Source organism: Schistocerca americana, chromosome 4 (assembly GCF_021461395.2).
Source record: "Schistocerca americana isolate TAMUIC-IGC-003095 chromosome 4, iqSchAmer2.1, whole genome shotgun sequence".
NCBI classification, from domain to species: Eukaryota; Metazoa; Arthropoda; class Insecta; order Orthoptera; family Acrididae; genus Schistocerca; species Schistocerca americana.
Window position 1 is genome coordinate 315,204,309 of NC_060122.1, and position 20,818 is coordinate 315,225,126.

Sequence of the window (20,818 nt, forward strand, 5' to 3'; positions counted from 1 at the left end):
GAAAAATAAAGAAACAGTCGACTTTGTAGTAGACCATCATCAGTCAACAGTTAGGACAGCAGCTATGTTGGCATCGAGGTAATACCAAGTTATATCCGTCAGAACCATTAAATATTTCCTGGACACCCACATCACTGTTGTCTATGAAGGTCTATTAATCTAAGTGCTAGCAATATTAACATTAAATAAATATGTTGAGATGGTTTATTACAACTGCTGTAGTTCTATAGTCATTGCTTCTAAAATTATCAAAATCCAGTAACACACACTGTTCTACAGCCATGCCCAACAGTGTCTGCTGAAGTATGCACAGAACTTATTGCAACAGAGGAGTAGCTGTTGATCAGCTCTTAACTGAATGAACCAGGATTTTCAAATCAACTGACTGCCAAAGTACATCATTAGCACAGGTCAGTGAGCCACTGAAAGGACAACATATTCCTCATTTAGCTGTCAAGAGCTTTATTTTTGCTATTGCAATGTTTATGTTATTGCCATTATCAAGCACCTACACACACTGAAATTTATCAGGAATAAAATGTATCTGGGAGATGACAACACACTGAACAATAAGATCAAAAAAGTTCTGACTCTCATATGTTTAGTAGTAATTGGTACCATGCCATGATGCACACTGTTTTCTATTAAGACTGGTGAAAGAAGGAAGATTAGAATTTAACATCCCCTTGACACCGAGGTCATTAGAGATGGAACACAAGCTCAGATTGTTTCAATGACATGGACATAAATTGGCTGTGCCCTTTCAATGGATCCATCCCGGCATTTGCCTGAAGCAATTTAGGGAAATCATTGGAAACCTAAATCTGGATGGTCACATGCGGATTTGAATTGTCATTCTTTTGAATGCATGTCCAGTATGCTAACCACTGTGTCACCTAGCTCATTGTGTTCAGACTGTTATCATCTCCCCATTATGTTACTTATGTCTTGCTGATATTGCTGTTTAGTAAATCTGTGAGGTGCATAAGACTCTCATTATTATCTTCACTACCATTCTGTGAGTTTACTTTGTATAGCTACATTTATGTTTCAAACTGCACAAGAAACAGCACGAGTTGAAGCAGTTACATTTATTTAGTTATATTTACCAAGTCAGTGGTCACATCTGTCACTTCCATTGAAAGTAGGCTTTTTGTCATTTGCAACAACATCCTTCATGCTCAAACACATTTTGAACTTGTAGCATTATAATGCTATTTATGTATTGTGTGTTAACAGGGTTAGAATTTTAATAATGTTAAGTGGTTGTAAATAGGGACATAACACAACAAGGTCACCATTATTCATAGCTTATATCTGTACAGTTACATTGCACTAGTAATTTGTCAGCAGTGCATATTAGCACATTCTTGAGGTTACTTTTCAGATTATTGTTGTCACCCTAACATGTTTTTATGTCTTCACAATACATTTATATGTGCTCGATAATGGCATAAATTTTGAAATTGCAATAGCTAAAATAAAATCATTCACAGTCCTACGTGGAATATGAGACCCCTTTCAATAATTTACGTAGGCTGTTGATCCATGTTAAAGCAAGTTCAATGAATGTTACCAATACACAAAAGATAGGAAACAGCGATAGCACTTCACATTATCAATTCTTTTCATTTTTTCTTTTTCCTATTTTTATTTGCGTAACTTTACTTTTACATCTCACTGACAGCAATACATCACAAACTACTTCCATGGCTCAATAAAGTTTTGCAATATGAATTAACCTTGGTTTCATTTGATGTTTGATTACATTATTTTTAAAAAAGTACAGGGGATGGGGGAGAAAGGGGATAACATAGAAGCTTAACTCAGGAATGCCTGAAGTGCTTCCAATCAAATTTAGTCTATACATGACCAATTATCTGTATACTTGTTTGTATAAAAATATTAGGGAAAGAAGAAGTGACTTGCAAAAATATTTGATAACGACCAATATTAGCATCAAATCCATAGTTTTTCAAGGTTGCCAGACTACTTCATTACTGTTACAATGACATTTCACCCCCTTAGTTGGGAGCAAGTGTGTGTGTGTGTGTGGGGGGGGGGGGGGGGGGGATGATGATGGCACTTGCAAATACAACAACATATTAGCATATCTCTGTAATGACTGAATGAAATTCTACCAAAACTGGCAGACATTTCACTTAATACGCAAGAAAAATTAGTTATAGTAAGACAGTCCTTGCACAACTGTGGCCGAGGGTTTGAGGCAAAAAGACGTTACAAAAGCATAAATCAGGAGTGCCTGGAGGTGTTTCAACCATAACTGAATTATACACAACTCAACTCATTACTTGCATAAAAATGCTGTGGCGGTAACATACCCCCACTACTGCTAGGGGCAAGTGGGATTAACCTGTAGAAATGTCTGAAAATGACCTATTGGTACTTCTTTCCTGTAAGTAGCTGAATTTGAAGAATTTGAAAATATGAAGTGCTCTCCGTCTTTTATTTGCATTGTTCAATGTGTCAACCATATTGTGAGAATGAGCACTGAAGCGAACCAATAATTTTGTTAGTGTGTTTAATGGTGAAAGATCATGCTACATGGCTCAATATTACAGATACATTTTAGATTATCTCTCGAGCTGCATGGTGTGAAACAGCGGTGAATGAGGCAGTTGCTAGTGACAGTACTTTTTTAGAAACAAGAGTCAGTTACTGGCAGAACTACAATTTTCCTCAGAATTAGAGGAAAATGCAAGCTGATATTCCCTAGAAATATGGATGAATTATGTGTACAAGTATGTGTCAAATATATTAAATATTTGTGATATACCTATGACATATGCTATTTGAATTTCCCAGTAACACAAGTGGGCTTTCGAGTTTCCCTCCATTTTGAACTTGGCCCAGGTGGGCTAGTTCCACCACCTTGGACTATCAGAGGGGTGGGGAGAAGAGGAAATCTTGCAATGCTGCACATCATAGAGGAAAGTACATCATCGGCAATTTGGTAACAAAGAGACTGCAACAAACTTGTGGGTATACCTTTCTATGATTACGTAACGGATTTCTATCATTACTTCACTGAACTGTTGACCACAACTTGCCTATCAAAAGTCGGCACAAACATGCTTGAAGCTCACCTGGATGGCAGAAAGCACTTATTGGTGTTACTAGTTCAATCTGACACTGCTTAGTTATAACAGTATGGGCATCAGTCACAACTGTTATTGTGTCTGAACACCAAAGGAGAGGCATGACACAAGATGCTGTGAGTACTGCAGAGGTCGAACTACACAGGGCTCTGATCTAGATTACACCTGTGGGTGGAGTATAGAGGGTTAACATGCTTGAACTTCTTGCTGACAGCATTCAACCTACGACAACTAGATCAATAGTTAAAATATTGTGCAAAATGATGCAACTGTCAGCCTGGTGGGACGATCTGAAATACATAATTTTCATTTGGTTTTTGATGCTCTAAAAGCAGACATGTTTGTAGAACAATTTATAGGACTGGATTCTACCTCTTTTACAAAAAGCAAAGTCTCCTTACTTTAATTTTCTCATCCAAATGATGTGGAATGCTGCATGATACTGCACATCATTCTTATGGAAAATCACGCAAATCTTTGTTTCATCCTAGATTTATGATATGCACTGTTAAAGATCAAGGAAGACAACAAAATCTTTAAGCACTCCACATTTCTAATGATGTACAATGAAACTATGTTCTGCAAAAGCAAATAGAACCAGTCCTATAATCTATCAAAATACATCTAAATGACTACTCTGCAATTCACATTTAAATATGTGGCAGAGGGTTCCTTCAACAACTTTCAGACCATTTCTCTAGTGTTCCTCCGTTTAACAGCTCATAGGAAAAATGAATACTTCACTCTTTCTGCATGCTTGGTTGACGACTGTAAAATATTTTCAAATTCAGGGGAGAAAGCTGCTGGCCGAAATTTTGTGAAAAGATCTCACCACAATGAAAAATGTCTGTTTTAATGATTGCCACCGCAACCCATCTACAATTTCCATGACAATCTCTCTCTTATTTCACAATAATACGGTATAAGCTGCCCTTCTTTGGGCTTTTTCGATGTCCTCTGTCAATCCTATCTGATAAAGATCCCATGCTGCACAACAATACTTTAGCAGACAATGGACAAATTTAGTGTGGAAGTCTCTTTAGTAGGCCTCTCAACCTGTTGCATCTTTAAGCATCCTGTCAATAAAACAATCTCTGGTTTGCCTTCCCCAAAATATTATCTATGTGGCTGTTCCAATTTAGGTTGTTCATAACTGTAATTCCTAGTATTTAATTGAACTGACAGCCTTTAAATTTGAGTGATTTATCGCATAACCAGTATTCAACAGATTTCAACAATCTGTTGAGAAAGCCAAAGAAATTACAACTGCTGTAGAAGGTGGAACCCAAAAATTTTGGGACTGGTGCTGCCATCTGGAAAGTAGGAGTAGTAGATCTTTGCACCGCTAGGTGGCGAGAGCTGCATATCTGATGAGTCGGGGTACGGAGTGGCATTCAGCTGGGAGGACGTGTTGCATGTCCCCAGTGATTTCCGTAATACTCTGTGTTTGGTGTGTGGCGATCTTACAATTTGTTGAAGTGTGCACGGACCTTCATCAGACTGCATCTGATGATTCAACCTTCTTGTCATGGGTTATTACTGGCGAAGAGAGCTGGATTTACGGTTATGACCCAGAGACAAAGCAACAATCGTCCCAGTGAAAGAGCATGATCATCATTTTCTTTGATACCAAGGGAATTGTGCACAATGAGTTCATCCCACCCAACCAAACACTGAATTCCGCATACTACTGTGACGTTTTGAGATGGCTCCGTGAAAACGTGTGGCAACGACAGACCAAACTTTGGTGTCAATGGAACTGGCTGCTGCATCATGACAAACGCCATCACACGTTCTTGCTCACCAGGACCTTTTTGGCAAAAAACAACATGGTGGTTGTACCTCACCCACCATACTCACCAGATTTGGCACCTTACGACTTTGCACTATTCCCTAAACCGAAACTCAAGTTGAAAGGCCATCGGTTTGACACTCTAGAGAGGATTCAAGAAACATCACTGACAGTAAGATGTCCAGCCATACTAGCCCTGTTAACAATGTAATATTGCTGCATCAGATTTCACAGGTGCGAAGAAGATGAAGAAGAAGGATAAGGAGAAAGCATGTGTTTCATAGTGTCTTGTTCATTAATATCTCCAATCAAAATTTCGTCAATACATTCCAATCTATAAAGGATGTAACAAAAACATAAAGCACAAATTGCAGGACACATTCCTTACACATAGACAAAGAAATTATGTTATATGAACATGGGTCTTGAAATGCTTTGTTTCCACGTTACAACTCATTTGATCCAACTCCTTGATCATGGGAAACACACACGAACAGAATGCACCAGCATACCATACACAAGTCCTTCTCACAGGACATGTTCACTATGCCCTCTGATGGCATCGATACATGCATCAACCTGCCATGATAGTATATCTCTGATGCACTGATGTATCCCTCGAGTACTGCATATCATCTTGCAGCCTTCCACAATATGGGCACAGTACTCTGAACATCTTGTACAGGGATTCCATACACAAGAGCTTTCAAATGGCCCGACATATAAAAGCTCAGTGGGTTTAGGACCACAGAGTGTGGAGGCCAGGCAATAACAGTTTCTGTGACTGATGGATAGGTCGAAAAAACCAACTGCCCAGCCTCCACACTCTCCCGACCTAAACCCAATGGGCTTTATTTGTGGGGGTGACGTAAGTTTCTGTATGTGTTGCCTTTTAAATAAAAGGTTTTCAGGTCTGTGCCTGTGTTGTCATGTTATTTCTCTTGCCAGTGAAGTTATATCTAAACATATGAGTAATCAAAAAGTTAATGGAGATCAAGAAAATCATCATGAGAGAGTGAACTGCCAAATTAAACATCATCATTAATAAATAACAAAAATAAGTGTATATATGTAAGGCATGAACATTTGCTAACATTGATCTGCAAATTCAAAGTACTAAATTAATATCATACCTTCCCCTGGTATACACTGATGACACCTTCCCCAATCTGCTGATCACTTGAAGCTGTAGTCCCAGACGTAAGGCGAGAAAACACGTTTTCCTCACGACTGTTGGTACGCCGGTATGTTGGGGGAGAGTTAGGTGGGCTTGCATCTAGACCCTGATCCCTGCTCAAGCCCAAGCATGCGTGCAGGCACACACATAGAAGCCTTGTGTTAGTTTGTGGTAGAACAAACATTCTCACAATGTTAAGCATTAACTAATGGCACAAAACAAAAGGACAATGGAACAATCATCAGCATATTAGTGGCAGCACACTGTTATACTCAGTTCAATTGTTTGTCACACATATTTTAAAGCTTCTCTCTAAGCTGAAAACAAACAGGTTATGGATAATTCTGTCATTCAATGGGAAGTTAATAGCACAGTTGAGTAGCTCAAATGTTTTCCAAAAAATTTTTGTAATTAGTTTATCACACAGCTAGTCAGGTGCGTAAGTGTTTGACTGAATGATTATGTTCTTAATAAGTACATTCCCCCACACAAAGAATGATGTTTTTGGAGCATCATCCATTTCATAATTTAATTTGTCACACTGTCCATTCAGTTGTTTGAGCATGTGACTGAAAAATTATGCATCTTAGTTTTCCTTCGCTGTACTACACTCCAAGCTGCAAAATTCTCTTTAAAAGTGCAATGATGTGAAAAGAATCATTCTGTTCACCATTGTCACAGTATTAAACAAAACATTTTTTAAACTGGTTATTATACAGAGAAAAAATATATATACACACTCTTTTATTGCATTTATATAATGACACTTTTCACTTGAGAATTCTAATTTTCCATCAATTCTGGGAGAAATTTGTTATCTTTAAAGGCAACCGACAAAATAATACAGCACATTTTACAGAATCTGAAGGATGGAAGTCACACAAGTAAAATTACTGGAAACTTCAAAATAAATGTTTGTACACCTACAAGCACAGAATACTCGTATGCATCTTAACATTAATCCTGTGATGCTGCTGTTTGTACACACAATGTCCATAACCAGCTAAATAAAATCACAATTTCTACCAGGTATACTACCGTAATATTTAGGATTCTTCTGACATTCTGATCATGATTTCAATTCATGCAAAACATTATGAAATAAAGAATGTCAATTTTTAACATATATTTAGGGAGTTAAATAACAAAACGATCTAATATCAGCATTATATGTAATTTTTTACCATCATTCAATGATATACATATAGTACAGTCTGCTAAATATATTTACAAAATTAACAGATTAATCATGTCAGCATGTGAATTCCATTATGGATGTAGCAACACTTAACTTATTTTTAAAAAAAAAATTGTTCAGAAAACTTTCACAATAACACAATGAAATAATTTCACAGTATAATTGCAGACTGCAAGCTAAACCAGTGGTTACTTTCAAAATACTACACTGTGTCGAGAAAGAAAAGGAAAAAGGGGGGGGGGGGGGTGTTTCCAAGAGGCCAAGTAGGGACGGGCAGACCTATGAAACCCCCTTGACAGTACAACGACATAATAACTAGTTCTTTTACTTAAAGGTTTTCATCAACTGGTGGTTTACAAATCAGAAATGCTGATGCTTTGTTACATACAAACTGATGTTAACAGAGTAGGCAGAAGACAGAATGAGAATATCCAGTTTCCAAAAAAATGCAGTAAAATGACAGTTAAGTGAAAGGGATTTGCATTGTTAGTAGCTTGACAGAAGAGCAATAGTAAAAAGAAAATTTCTGCTTCATTTGTTTAAGAGTCAAAATGTATGCCAGCAAAGGATAAGATTGCGGATAATGTTTCATACAAGAAATCAAAACAGAAGAACAGTACAACTACATGGAAGGATAAATGTTAATGTTTGCTGTGAAACAAACACCATCAGGAAATAGATAATCATATACTCAGATCACTGTGGAAATACCAAAAAATATTCTCTCACTGCTTTTAAGACTATTGTTTGCCATACCTGGTCGTACAATAGCAAATATATTTTCTTTCTAAAATTTTACTTTTTTAAGGCCTAAACCAGTGTGATTTAAGTCCCAAAAAACTGCCAACTTCAGGAAATACTCTTACAAATGAGCCGATCAGGCACATCTCATATGCACTCAGACAACTGTTTTACTACCAGCTCCAATCCATTTAATTTATACAGGCTGTTATGTAAAATCTGTTAGCAATAACCCAAAGCATCCAAGTGAGGTTCTGACCATTTGCACTCAATACAAAAGAAACCAAATTTTATTATGTTATGTACAACACAAATTTTGTATGCAGGATGAGATATGATAGCAAAATGGAAGCATTACTTTCAGATTACAAGTGTGGAATACCAATTCTTCAGTGACAAAGTGTAATAACTAAATCCATTTCACAAGATATGTCATCGGTGCCACCGAGGAAGCATGCGAAGTTGATGCATGCTGGTCATGCCACAATTAATTGTAACTGAAATGCTTATAGTACCACGTTTTGGAAAATTTGGGTAACTTGTAAGCTACAGTGTGTGTTTCTGACATGATTAAATAAATAAAACAAGATATTACAGCAAACTGATCATATTTCATCTGAATTATCCACACAATGTCTGCTTCCTCTTTATTCTTCGTGTAACGTGTGGCACCTACAACATTCAATTGCTAAACAAGGACATATAACTTAGCGACTTCTTTGCCAGTATTACAGTGATTGGTATCACGGGTTAAATATCACAATCTGAATGTGAAGTGATTACCGGAATACTGAACCACTTCAATATAGTTTTACCAGATGGGACGAGCCTTTTTTATGTTAGACAGAAGAACAGCTAGCTGCCCATCTTCTTGTTTTCTTCTAATTATTACAGTGGAACACAGTTCTACAAACCAGCTTTTAATATTAGCAAGGCTAAGCTCAGAAAGCTAAATAAGATATTTTTTAATCTACTACCTCCTATATTCAATACAAAAAGCTTGTTGTGATAAACAGTTTCACAGCAACAACAATGGCTTCAACCACAAAAATATCTACAAACTAATTTTTAAGCAGCCTTTCATGATAAAGGAGCACACTGCTTAATATTGTTATAGCACTCATTTTACTATTTTACTGTCACTATATTTCTCACTAGCATAAGACTTCACAACCATTTTATGTAAGTCATGCACTTACTACAGTTATTCAAGCATGCACCACTCCCACTTACATTGATCCCGGTTTGCCAAGCAAATTGCTCTGCAATGTGTTAAATGTACGGCGTGTAGTTCGAGGAGAAGTGGATTCCTGGCGGTCATAAGTTTTACGGCCTGCCACTGGTGAGGGCTTCGGTAGCTCAGTCTTAGTTACCAAATTTCTGGAGGAAAGATAACAGCTGTTAAAACCTTTTTGTCAGCGGATGACTGTATGTTAAAAAGTGGCCAAATATTAATGCTCTTGTGAGATTAGCTTGAAACACAATAAAAAAAGCAACAATCACGACAACCAAACATAACCTCCCCTCAATTTCTCTACAGACAAGTTCTCTTCATTAGTACAGGAATTCAACTGTGAAACGTAAACAGCATTCTCAGTTACAAAATCAAAATAAGCTGCTTACATTCTGTACAGATTTGCCCCCTCATGTCATTCAGATACAATACAGCCTTAATGCAGAATGAAAAGGCAACACACCCTTTTCTTTCAATTAGTGGAAATTGTCCCAGTTTCATGCTTTTGCAGTATAATTAGTGGATGAGCAATTGTTTATAACAACCAGAGTTTCTCACAAATGTTTTATCAAGTTGTTGCTCAACTTTGCAAGTGGAGGTACTTCTTGGGAAAACATTATTATATATTTTCTTTATTATTCTTGAAATATGGTTCAGCATAATAGAGTTACTCTCAGTGGACACTCCGTACCTAATGACTTTCTTCCTCCATTATAGAGTACAATGTTTCAGATAAACTCATTTGCAGTTATCACACTTTTTGTTTTAATACAATGCAATATGCAAACTCTTTTCCTGTGTTGAAAATGAAATTAAACTTAAACAAACTAGACAAGTGGGTAAACAAAACCCTTTTACAAACAAATGCTGAACAAGAAACTGCATCATCATCGTCTAAAAACCATTCATAATCACGAGCACAACAAAGTGCCCCCAGAAATATCATCTCGATGAGTATGACACTATTGTTTCGAAACATGTTTAGGACATAAGAAAAAAATTTTAATAATTTTACTTTGTTAGGGATATCTCCACACTGAATTATGAGAAGAGGTAGCTTCTGTTCATAATTATTGTTCACTTTATTGATCTTGTACAGAATACCTAATGAAAATGTCTGTAATGGCAACATTTTGGACCAACTGTAAACATAGATACCTATCCCACTCCAGCAAACTTTCAAACTTTCATGCTTTATTAGAACTGTTAATGACAGGAATTAAAACTGAAACAAGCAGAGGGATTATTGCAGAGATTAGGAGCAAAAATTAGAAATTTCATTCACTGTAAACACAAAGAATTACAATAGCCAGCATGGTACAAACTTTTTATGGGAATCTACATGTCACCATGGCCAACTTTTTTTTCAGTGCGCATATTGCACCTAATCTGGGCCAAAACTATGTGACATTTGCAGGGACACAGTGTAATACTCAAAGTAACTTACTACAATATTAACAATTTTAGTAAACACTATCTGTTGGAGCCTACAACTTTCACCATTGATGTTATACTGTGGTCATCTCTCTCTGGTATTGTGTTTAGGTCCACTGTCAATATTTCAGTCAAGATGTGCTGCCTTCTCGGATCATGAGAAACTGCACAAAATCCTCACACTGAGAATCTTATGCCATCCAGAGTAAGGGAAGAACTCCACATGAAGTACTCTTATCCCACTAAAAGTAGATTGTTTAGCTGTCTTCTGGGCAGTTATTCCAGTCAATCAGTTGTCAACCTGTTTTGCTGTGGACACATCATATCATGACATCAGTATAAATGAGAGAACAACTTCATTTTTTTTATATCTGCTCCAGGCAACAGCTCTCCGTATTTCAGTACCCTGTAGTATGCTTATCTATGATGCTGAATATTAGACAGTTGTTTAGGATATATGGAAGCATATATGCATATTTTCTATTACATAACAAACAACTGATGGAAACTCACACAGCGGGAGTACCTTTGTGGCAAAGCAACAATGTTCAAGACACAGAGGTAGTATTAGGATACTAACAATCACATCTTCTTATTGAAATGAAGTCTTCATATTTTTATTGGGTTAAACATTTTTCTATTGAAAGAAATTGGTTTGGACTTTTTCATGCAAATGCCAATTTTTAACAACAATATTATAGACAGTAAACAATAAAAAATCCAGGATGGAATAATGATAATATTACAAAAAGGATAGATTGCTACGTACCATATACAGAAGATGTGAAGTTGCAGACAGGCGCAATGAAAAGACAGTTGCACATCTAAGCTTTCAGCCAAAAGGCCTTCTCCCAAAGTAAAAAACACATGTAAATTCACATAAGTACAAATCACGTACAAGACACTGTCTCTGTCCACATTAGCCAGAGACAGTGGTTATATGTGTGTGAGCTGTCCTTTTGTGAATGTGTTTGTGTTTGTATTTTGTACTTCGGAAGAATGCCTTTTGGCCAGAAGCTTAGATGTATAGCAGTCTTTTCACTGAGGATGTGTGTGGCTCAACATCTCCTCTGTATGGTGAGTAGCAATGCATTCTTTTCATACTACTTTTTATTCAAACCTAAATTTTCTAATGTTTGTAAATGCCAATTTTTTTGTATTTTTCTTCCCTGTATTGTAGGTACGTTCCATCAGTGGTCCAGACAATTGAAAAGTAAATGAACAAACAGAATATTAGCCAACAGTGTTGGAATTACTACAGATATTTTTGACAAAAGTTAAATGTACAAAAGAATAAAACGATTACAAAACCATCTATTCTATCCCAAAGAAACATATCTGTTAACTGGATTACAACCTGCAAACACAAAATGCAAATACTGTAACAAAATCTAATCTCTAGATATTAGCACACTGCAGAGAACAAAACTAATTATTTCCAAACAAAAATAATTCATATTAAATTATCCCTTATAAGAATACTAACCAACAGGAGGCTGCTGTTTACCTGAGCAATACATACATGCTGTTAAGTTGAAAAACATTCTCGCTCGCACTCTCCAACAAACAATCATGAACTACCTCATACACAGTTTATTACTGTAGCGACCCTGAATGGTATCCTCCATTTGTAAAGAAATGGCAACTATCGCACAACAGTTTTAAAATAAAGTGTAGTGCCACAGACAGAGATACATAAAATGGGCATGTGCATGTGTCAAAAGGGTAACACACGAAGCTTCAATGACTACTGTAGCAGAACTTTATTGTAAGAACTCCCACGAAACCCAAAGAAATTATGGGTGACACTGGAACCAAAACTGAGGATAGCAAATCAAAAGCAAAAATAATAAATTCAGTTTACAAATGGTCTTGTACAAAAGAAGAACCTGGAGTACTGGTCTAGTTTAATTCCTGCACTACTGATGAGAGGCCTATAGACTTAGTATCAACTGCATTGCGAAACAGCTCTAAAGAGAAAAGGCCAATGGTACAGACCCAACAGAATTCCTGTCAGCCTTTATACAGAACCATTATATACAGTTATTTCTTGAACAAATCCCTGTACCCAGTATTTGGCAAAAGAAATCACAGATTACTGTCATCTACAAGACGGGTTGCAGACATGACCCACAAAACTATCATGCAACAGCAAAGACATACATCTGCTGTAGAATCTCAAATGTAATGAGGTATCTTTAACAGAATGACCTTCTCCAAGCCACCAAGATGGATTCGACAAACATTGATCACACGAAACCCAACTTTCACTTTTCTAGGGATGGATTACGCTATTAATTATGAGTAATAGGTTCTAATACTCCAGTTCCACTCGAAAATAGGTTCCAGGAAGCTATTAATTAATTAATAGGTTCCACATAAGAATGCTGAAACCCACAAAACAAGAAAACAGGATCAAAGTACAGTCATATGGACTACCAAGCAAAATTTGTAAGTACACTGAGAATTTCTTGTTAAGGAGGATACCTTGGACAAAGTGTCATAAACAGATGGCATAACTTCACACGTTTGCCAGGGAAGTATATTGAGACTCTTGCTCATGTTGCATATTAAGGACCTGGTAGACAATATTAACAGCAGTCTCTCACATTCTGTGTGTGATGTGGGTATCTAAGCACAAGTACTATGTGAAGAAAATTGTACAAACAACTTGTCATACCTTGCTAAGATTTCAAAATGGTACAGAGATTGGGAGCTTACTTTATATACCCAGAATTGTCAAACTGTGGTCATCATAAGAATCAAAAATGTACTGATCTATGACTCCTGTGTTAGTGAGTCACAACTGGAACCATTCGTCTCCTGTGAGCAGTTGGGTGATTAGTATCTGAAATGGAATGAGAACTTCTGCTCAATCAAAAGTAAAACAGGTGGCAGGCTTTGGTTCACTGGTTGAATACTACGGAAATGTAATCAGCCCACAAATGACACAGCTTACAAAACTTGTGTAACTCATCCTAGAATTCTGCTGAAGTGTTTGGGACCCACCGAAAGAAGACCGGAGGAGTTACTGAAGGTATATATAAGAGGGCAGCATAAAGGATCACAAGTTTGTTTGACACACTGGAGATGTTATGGTAATTATGAGAAACCTGAACTGGGAGACACTTGCAGATATATGTCATATACCTTGTGAAAGCTTACAAAGCTTCAAACATCGGTATCCAGGGAGAAATCTATGAAATACCACAGACTGCCACATACCACTCTGGCAGGAACTGCAAAGATACAATTAGACTGCTTGCAACACACAGAGCGGCATTTGCACAGTTTTCTTTTTCATGCTGTATAGTCACATGAAAAGGGCAGAAACCGTAATATGTGATAAAAAATGTGAAGTACATTTTTCCATGCATTTTACAACGATTTGCATAGTATCAATGTAGATGCATATACCTGGTGATTATTTGCCGTAAAAACAATACAGATTAATGTACAGATTTTGGGAAAAAGTGACTGACATTACCATCATTTTTTGAAGGTTTTGGGTCACCCTTAAGGAACAACCAAAACTACTAGGCAGGCTGGTATCTGTTTCACAGTTACCTACAAGAACAGATAGTCCACATATTCAAAGGATGATGATCCATCTTGCAAAGGACGGCACTACTTTATTGACATTACTGCTTCAGATTCTCTCTTTTTGAAAGTAATTATAGCTCAAACTGAAAAATTTCACATGCTAGGATTAACACACTAGAGGAAAAATTCGTCAAAACAAACAATGTTGTGAATGATTATGATAGGCTGCATGGAATAAAGTGAAGTGAGTAGATGGAGGAGAGGAACAGGCAGAATAGTAGGTGCTTATAATTGGAAGGAGAAACAGCATTGGTCGTATTTTTTGTTTTTGTTTTATTATCCGCAAAATCGATTTTCGGTCACTTAGTGACCATCCTCAGTGCTAGCAGTTAAAAATTTCACATAACGATCAGAGAGTATAAACCAGAAAATCACAACTACACCTGCGTATGAACGTAACAGTTGGTAGGAACATACCTGTAATATACAATTAAAATTGGTAGGCACTGGTATCAACAAGCTTAGAGCGATCACATAAACTGAGGCCGCTGTTTACATGCACCAGTTCAGCAGACCTCAGTGTGACAGGGCTTGGAACGCCCTCTATGTGACATGTCACGTGAAGACTTAATAGTAATGGTTTTGCGAGATATTAACACAAAATAACTCTTGTGCATTTGTGAATCATGAAGTAATTCAAATTTAAAATGTACGTAAAACACATAGCAGACGAAGGGGGAAGGAAACATCTAAAACACAATGGCGTATTGTTTTTAAAAAAACAAACTTACAAAACGTAAAACAGATCAATAATAAGTTGTCAGAGTGCAGGACAGGTAAAGGAGAAAAAGACAATGAAAAAGAATAATATATGAATAACACGAAATGAGGTATAACACAGGTTTTTAAAAAACATAATACCCACCATCTGGCGTGGGAAGTTAGAGGTACAACGTGCGTGATTTACGCAAAATGTTACGTTAAGGCTAAGGAGTCAAATATATAAAAAATAGTAATAGTATGAAACTGCCATTACGTAATAATTAAAATGCCGTGAAACACAATGTTCATTACAAAAAAGTTTGTAGGTGTGGATAAACAATTTTGTTATCATATTTAACCGACATGATGATGTACGTCTCGTTTGTCCCCTTGGACAAGCTAGCATTATTATAACAGTGGTTATACGCTTCCGCATAAGCACTGGGTCAGAACCCATACATACATGACATCAAATATACACGGTTGCTTACTGTGAAACATAGCACCCACCATTTGGCGTGGGAAGTTAGAAGTATATCGATCTTGATTTACGTAAATATTATGTTAAAACTGAGAAGTATATAAAAATAATAATATTATGAAAATGCTACTAAGTAACAATTCAAATGCCATTAAACAATATTAATTACAACAACAAAAAAGGTTTGAGGGTGTAGAGTAATAATTTTGTTATCATATTTAACGATGTCATAATGTACATATCATTCGTCCCATCACTGGTTGTACGCTTCCACATCAGCACTGGGTCAGAACCCATTCATACATTCACAGGTTGATGAAACAGTAATAAAATTGCCAAGCAACTGGTTTTGAATACTAATAAAAATAATTTGATTTTACATAACTTATAGTTATAGTGGGACCCATATGACATGTAAGCAGACTTAAGAAGTATCTATAGTTCTAATTGTGTTGTTGAAATAAATTTAAATTCAAGGTGCGAACAAGTAGTATACATCATACATCGAGAAACCATCATGAGGAAGGACAGGTAATAGTACCACTTATACCAGAAATATACATCGTACTTTAGAGAAATTAAAAACAGGCTATGCACGATATCCAGCACTTATTCAAACAGAAAAGGAATTGTTAACATACATTAAAAATAATTACGTTTAAGTGAAAACCGGTTCATATCACTTTGTGTCAACACCTAAGAGATGTCGACTGTAGTAAAATTATGTTCAGTAGGCGTCCATAAGTTCTGAAAATTAAGGTACAAAAGGGAGCATACTTTTTAAAAACTGAAATTAGTAATGTTATTAGAACAAACTGAAACATGTGTGTCTATATGTTGAGATAGTTGGAATAGCAGCCATTGTAGGTGTTCTCGTAGCAACTATGACTGAGGCGTTGTATATAAGGGATAACAAGCAACTGACTACGAATTGCTAATTGTGATAATTGGCAACAAGTTGCTGACTTTTTTCATAGGATATCGGAGAAGTATTCCCAAAAATGTGTGCTTCTCGATATTGTTTGCTCGTTAAGTAGCGCAATATCTGGAGATTTCTGATGGCAAAAGATCTCCATGTCTTCCTTAAGGTCGAGAAAGGATCCTTTTTTACCCTTGTGCAACAACTTCAATTGCGATGTCAAATCTGGAGTTGTATAACCAGTAGCTACCAGATGGGCTGCAAAATTCGATTTTTCTGCAATATCTTTCCTCTCAAGTGCAACGTGCTCACAGAACCTTGTTTCTAATTTTCTTCCAGTTTGCCCTATGTAACCTGCATTACAAGTGGCACACATAAGTTTGTAAACACCTGATTCACGCAAGACATTGCGTTCATGAATGTTATTCATTAAAAGCATGCCTGTCTGTTCGTCATTGAGAAACCTACATTAATATTTCTCTTCTTGAATACTCTGGCGATTATATTGCTAATGGGACCATAGAAAGGCAAAGTCATAAATTTTTGATTTTTAGTTTCGCTTGTCTCATTCTGACTTAAATTATCTTTACTGTATTTTTTGGATACCATCTCATAAATGTCCAAGACGTATTTCAACGGGTAGTAGTTTAAATTTATTTCAATAACACAATTAGAACTATAGATACTTCTTAAGTCTGCTTTTATGTCATATGGGTCCCACTGTAACTATAAGTTATGCAAAGTACAAAATTTTTTATTAGTCTTCAAAACCGGTTGCTTGGCAATTTTATTACTGTTTCATCAACCTGTGAATGTATGAATGGGTTCTGACCCAGTGCTGATGTGGAAGCGTACAACCAGTGATGGGACGAATGATATGTACATTATGACATCGTTACATATGATAACAAAATTATTACTCTACACCCTCAAACCTTTTTTGTTGTTGTAATTAATATTGTTTAATGGAATTTGAATTGTTACTTAGTGGCATTTTCGTAATATTACTATTTTTATATATTTGACTTCTCAGTTTTAACATAATATTTACGTAAATCAAGAACGATATACTTCTAACTTCCCACGCCAAATGGTGGGTGCTATGTTTTACAGTAAGCAACCGTGTATATTTGATGTCATGTATGTATGGGTTCTGACCCAGTGCTTATGCGGAAGCGTATAACCACTGTTATAATAATGCTAGCTTCTCCAAGGGGACAAACGAGACGTACATCATCATGTCGGTTAAATATGATAACAAAATTGTTTATCCACACCTACAAACTTTTTTGTAATGAACATTGTGTTTCACGGCATTTTAATTATTACGTAATGGCAGTTTCATACTATTACTATTTTTTATATATTTGACTCCTTAGCCTTAACGTAACATTTTGTGTAAATCACACACGTTGTACCTCTAACTTCCCATGCCAGATGGTGGGTATTATGTTTTTTTAAAAACCTGTGTTATACCTCATTTCGTGTTATTCATATATTATTCTTTTTCATTGTCTTTTTCTCCTTTACCTGTCCTGCACTCTGACAACTTATTATCGATCTGTTTTATGTTTTGTAAGCTTGTTTTTTTAAAAACAATACGCCAATGTATTTTAGATGTTTCCTTCCCCCTTTGTCTGCTATGTGTTTTACGTACATTTTAAATTTGAATTACTTCATGATTCAGAAGTGCACAAGAGTTATTTTGTGTTTATATCTCGCAAAACCAGTAATATTAAGTCTTCACGTGACACGTCACACCGAGGTCTGCTGAACTTGTGCATGTAAACAGTGGCCTCAGTTTATGTGATCGCTCTAAGCTTGTTGATACCGGTGCCTACCAATTTTAATTGTATATTACAGGTATGTTCCTACCAACTGTTATGTTCATATGCAGGTGTAGTTGTGAATTTCTGGTTTATACTCTCTGATCGTTATGTGAAATTTTTAACTGCTAGCACTGAGGATGGTCACTAAGTAACCGAAAATCAATTTTGCAGATAATAAAACAAAACAAAAAAATATGACCAATGCTGTTTCTCCTTCCAATTATATCCATTATCTGGTCGTGGTGCACAGAACACTCCATGGAGTCGCCAATCAATAGTAGGTGTAGTTACTGCTTGTGTCACTAACTTCTCCTTCCTGACCTCTAAAGCACAAAAATAACAACTTGTAGTTGCAATGTCTGAATGGGAGAGAAAATGGGTAGTAGTATTTTCTAAAATGTTACCTATGGTTTTATCTCACATAAATATTAATTTGCAACCCAGTATGTGACTTAAGTTTACGAAATGTCAAAAAAAATAAGGCTAATGAAGATTTCTAGATGTTTAATCTAATTATGGCTACAAAATTAACAGTTTAGTAAGGTGATCTGATCCAGAGAAAACTTTTCTAAATTTATCTTAAAGAGCGCAATTTAGGATTACTTTATGTACTCAATAAACCAAATCTCTGCAAACTGTTTAATGAAATAATTTGTAGCTAAGGCAAAACCATTCTTCAGCTCTGTTCAATGTGTTTTGTCAGTTTCACTCCCTCATTATGAAGTACTATGACTTCTTTAAATATATTTTTAAATGTCCCAGAGTTTTTTCTATTCTCACTCAGAAGACAGAACTATTTAATCGACGGCACTATGGAAAAAAGATCTTCTCTCTACACAGAAAACAAATATGTTAGCAGAAATTTAAACCATATATACTACTAAAAACACACATGTAAAAACAGGAACATATCAGTTCTGGGCAGTGACAGATTTTTTACATGTGCACACACAGGAGGGGAGAGAGGGAAAAAGGGGAAGGGGTCAGAGAGAGAGAAAGAGAGAGAGAGAGAGAGAGAGAGAGAGAGAGAGAGAGAGAGAGAGGTGGGGGGTTACAGAATTCCTGTGGGAAGGGCAGCATTCACAAAGCAGATTGTTGGCCTAGGAAGAGGGGAAATAAGTTAATGACTTAGAAGAAGAAAAAGGTAACCCAGTGAAAGACACAACTGAAACTATGTAAACAAATAAGCACGTCACTGACACTATTACACTAAAACAACAACAACAATAATAATAATAATAATAATAATAATATCCACAAAACAAAGCATCAACTATTGGAAACTACTTTTGGTACAATCAAACTCTAAGTGCCAGTTTATTGTCTCCATCAAAAACAGTATTGGCCATGTTCCATTCTGCTGAAAACAATGTAGATTGGTTAAAAACAATTTCATGAAGTTAGCTGAATTCCTACTCTGAATTTTAAATCCCACACAGAAAACTAGTTTTAAAATCTTTTGTGCAATTTTGAGTTTTTTTTTACTCCACTAGAAACTAAGAGGAAGTAAAGTGATCTTATTTGTCCTTGTATACAGAAAAATTCATCAGGTGATTTAGTAAGCAATATTAATCACAGCAATCCTGCAATACAACAGGTGTTAGCATGCTACAGATGAGGTGTCAGATTTCAGAAATTTGTTAAAGGACAAAACTTCATTTCTCAATATCAGTCACCTTTGAGATGCATAATGACTTTAAACAGTCATTCCTCCTCCTCTCTAGAATCCAAAAGGCTATTCTAAATGTTTGGCCTAAACTACAGATAGTGAGAAGCTTCAATGCATTTCAGAATGTATGCAGTTGCAATGATTACTGTACAAAGACACCAACACCAGAGCTGAGATGGTATGCTGCAAGTAATAAACAGAAAATATGTAAGATACATTGACTATTTCATTTTGTACTTAGGTTTCAAGCAGCCATGTGACACATTTACATGGTAAATACTGTATGGTAATACTGAACAATGCTAAAAAATACTCTCATAAATACCAACCTGAAATTTTTACACCTATTAAATTACACATATTAAAATATTTTTCACACCATACAGATAGTCTAAAAATTAGCGTACTCAACTGACAACTTTCGTTTGATTTTTTTTTTCCTTGTGGTTTCATCCTACAGAAACTGGAAACATGAAACAGAAACTAGGGAACATGAACAAAGGTAAACAATGGAAGCTTTCCTGGGCTGCAGTTATGGAAGTATTCTACCTCCTTGTAAGCAATCTTTGGAACAGAAGATATGAAAAAAGCCTAGGAAGCAAGAATGAGTTGTAGTGAAGAAATAATCCATTCAAGACAACAGTAATCACAGTAGACAGAGTAGAAATTAAGACAATAGTTCTTCATAATATCGTCAAAATGTTTAAGTAGGCAAATTATTTACTGATGTTGCTGGCACCTGTGAGACCATCATCCACCAAAGAAATGAAATCCCCCCCCCCCCCCCCCCCCCCCGGACACACACACACACACACACACACACACACACACACACACACACACACACACAGAAAGAGAGAGAGAGAGAGAGAGAGAGAGAGAGAGTTGATGAGGGGATATATGGAAAGCCAGAGGAAAGA

The 20,818-nt window shown here is 36.2% G+C and overlaps 1 protein-coding gene across 4 annotated transcripts in view; it reads right to left on the reverse strand.

The window, feature by feature from the left end:
* The window catches only part of LOC124613188 (kinesin-like protein KIF21A), a 504,551-nt gene that overhangs the window by 70,152 nt on the left and 413,581 nt on the right, over nucleotides 1–20,818 (reverse strand). For 3 of the 4 annotated variants that reach the window (XM_047141839.1, XM_047141838.1, XM_047141837.1), the window contains 2 exons: nucleotides 9,261–9,407; nucleotides 6,045–6,201 (listed from right to left, as the gene is read on the reverse strand). In XM_047141839.1, the coding sequence (XP_046997795.1) occupies nucleotides 6,045–6,201; nucleotides 9,261–9,407 (304 nt within the window). The remainder of the gene's footprint in view (nucleotides 1–6,044; nucleotides 6,202–9,260; nucleotides 9,408–20,818) is intronic. The other variant, XM_047141840.1, reaches the window with a different exon arrangement.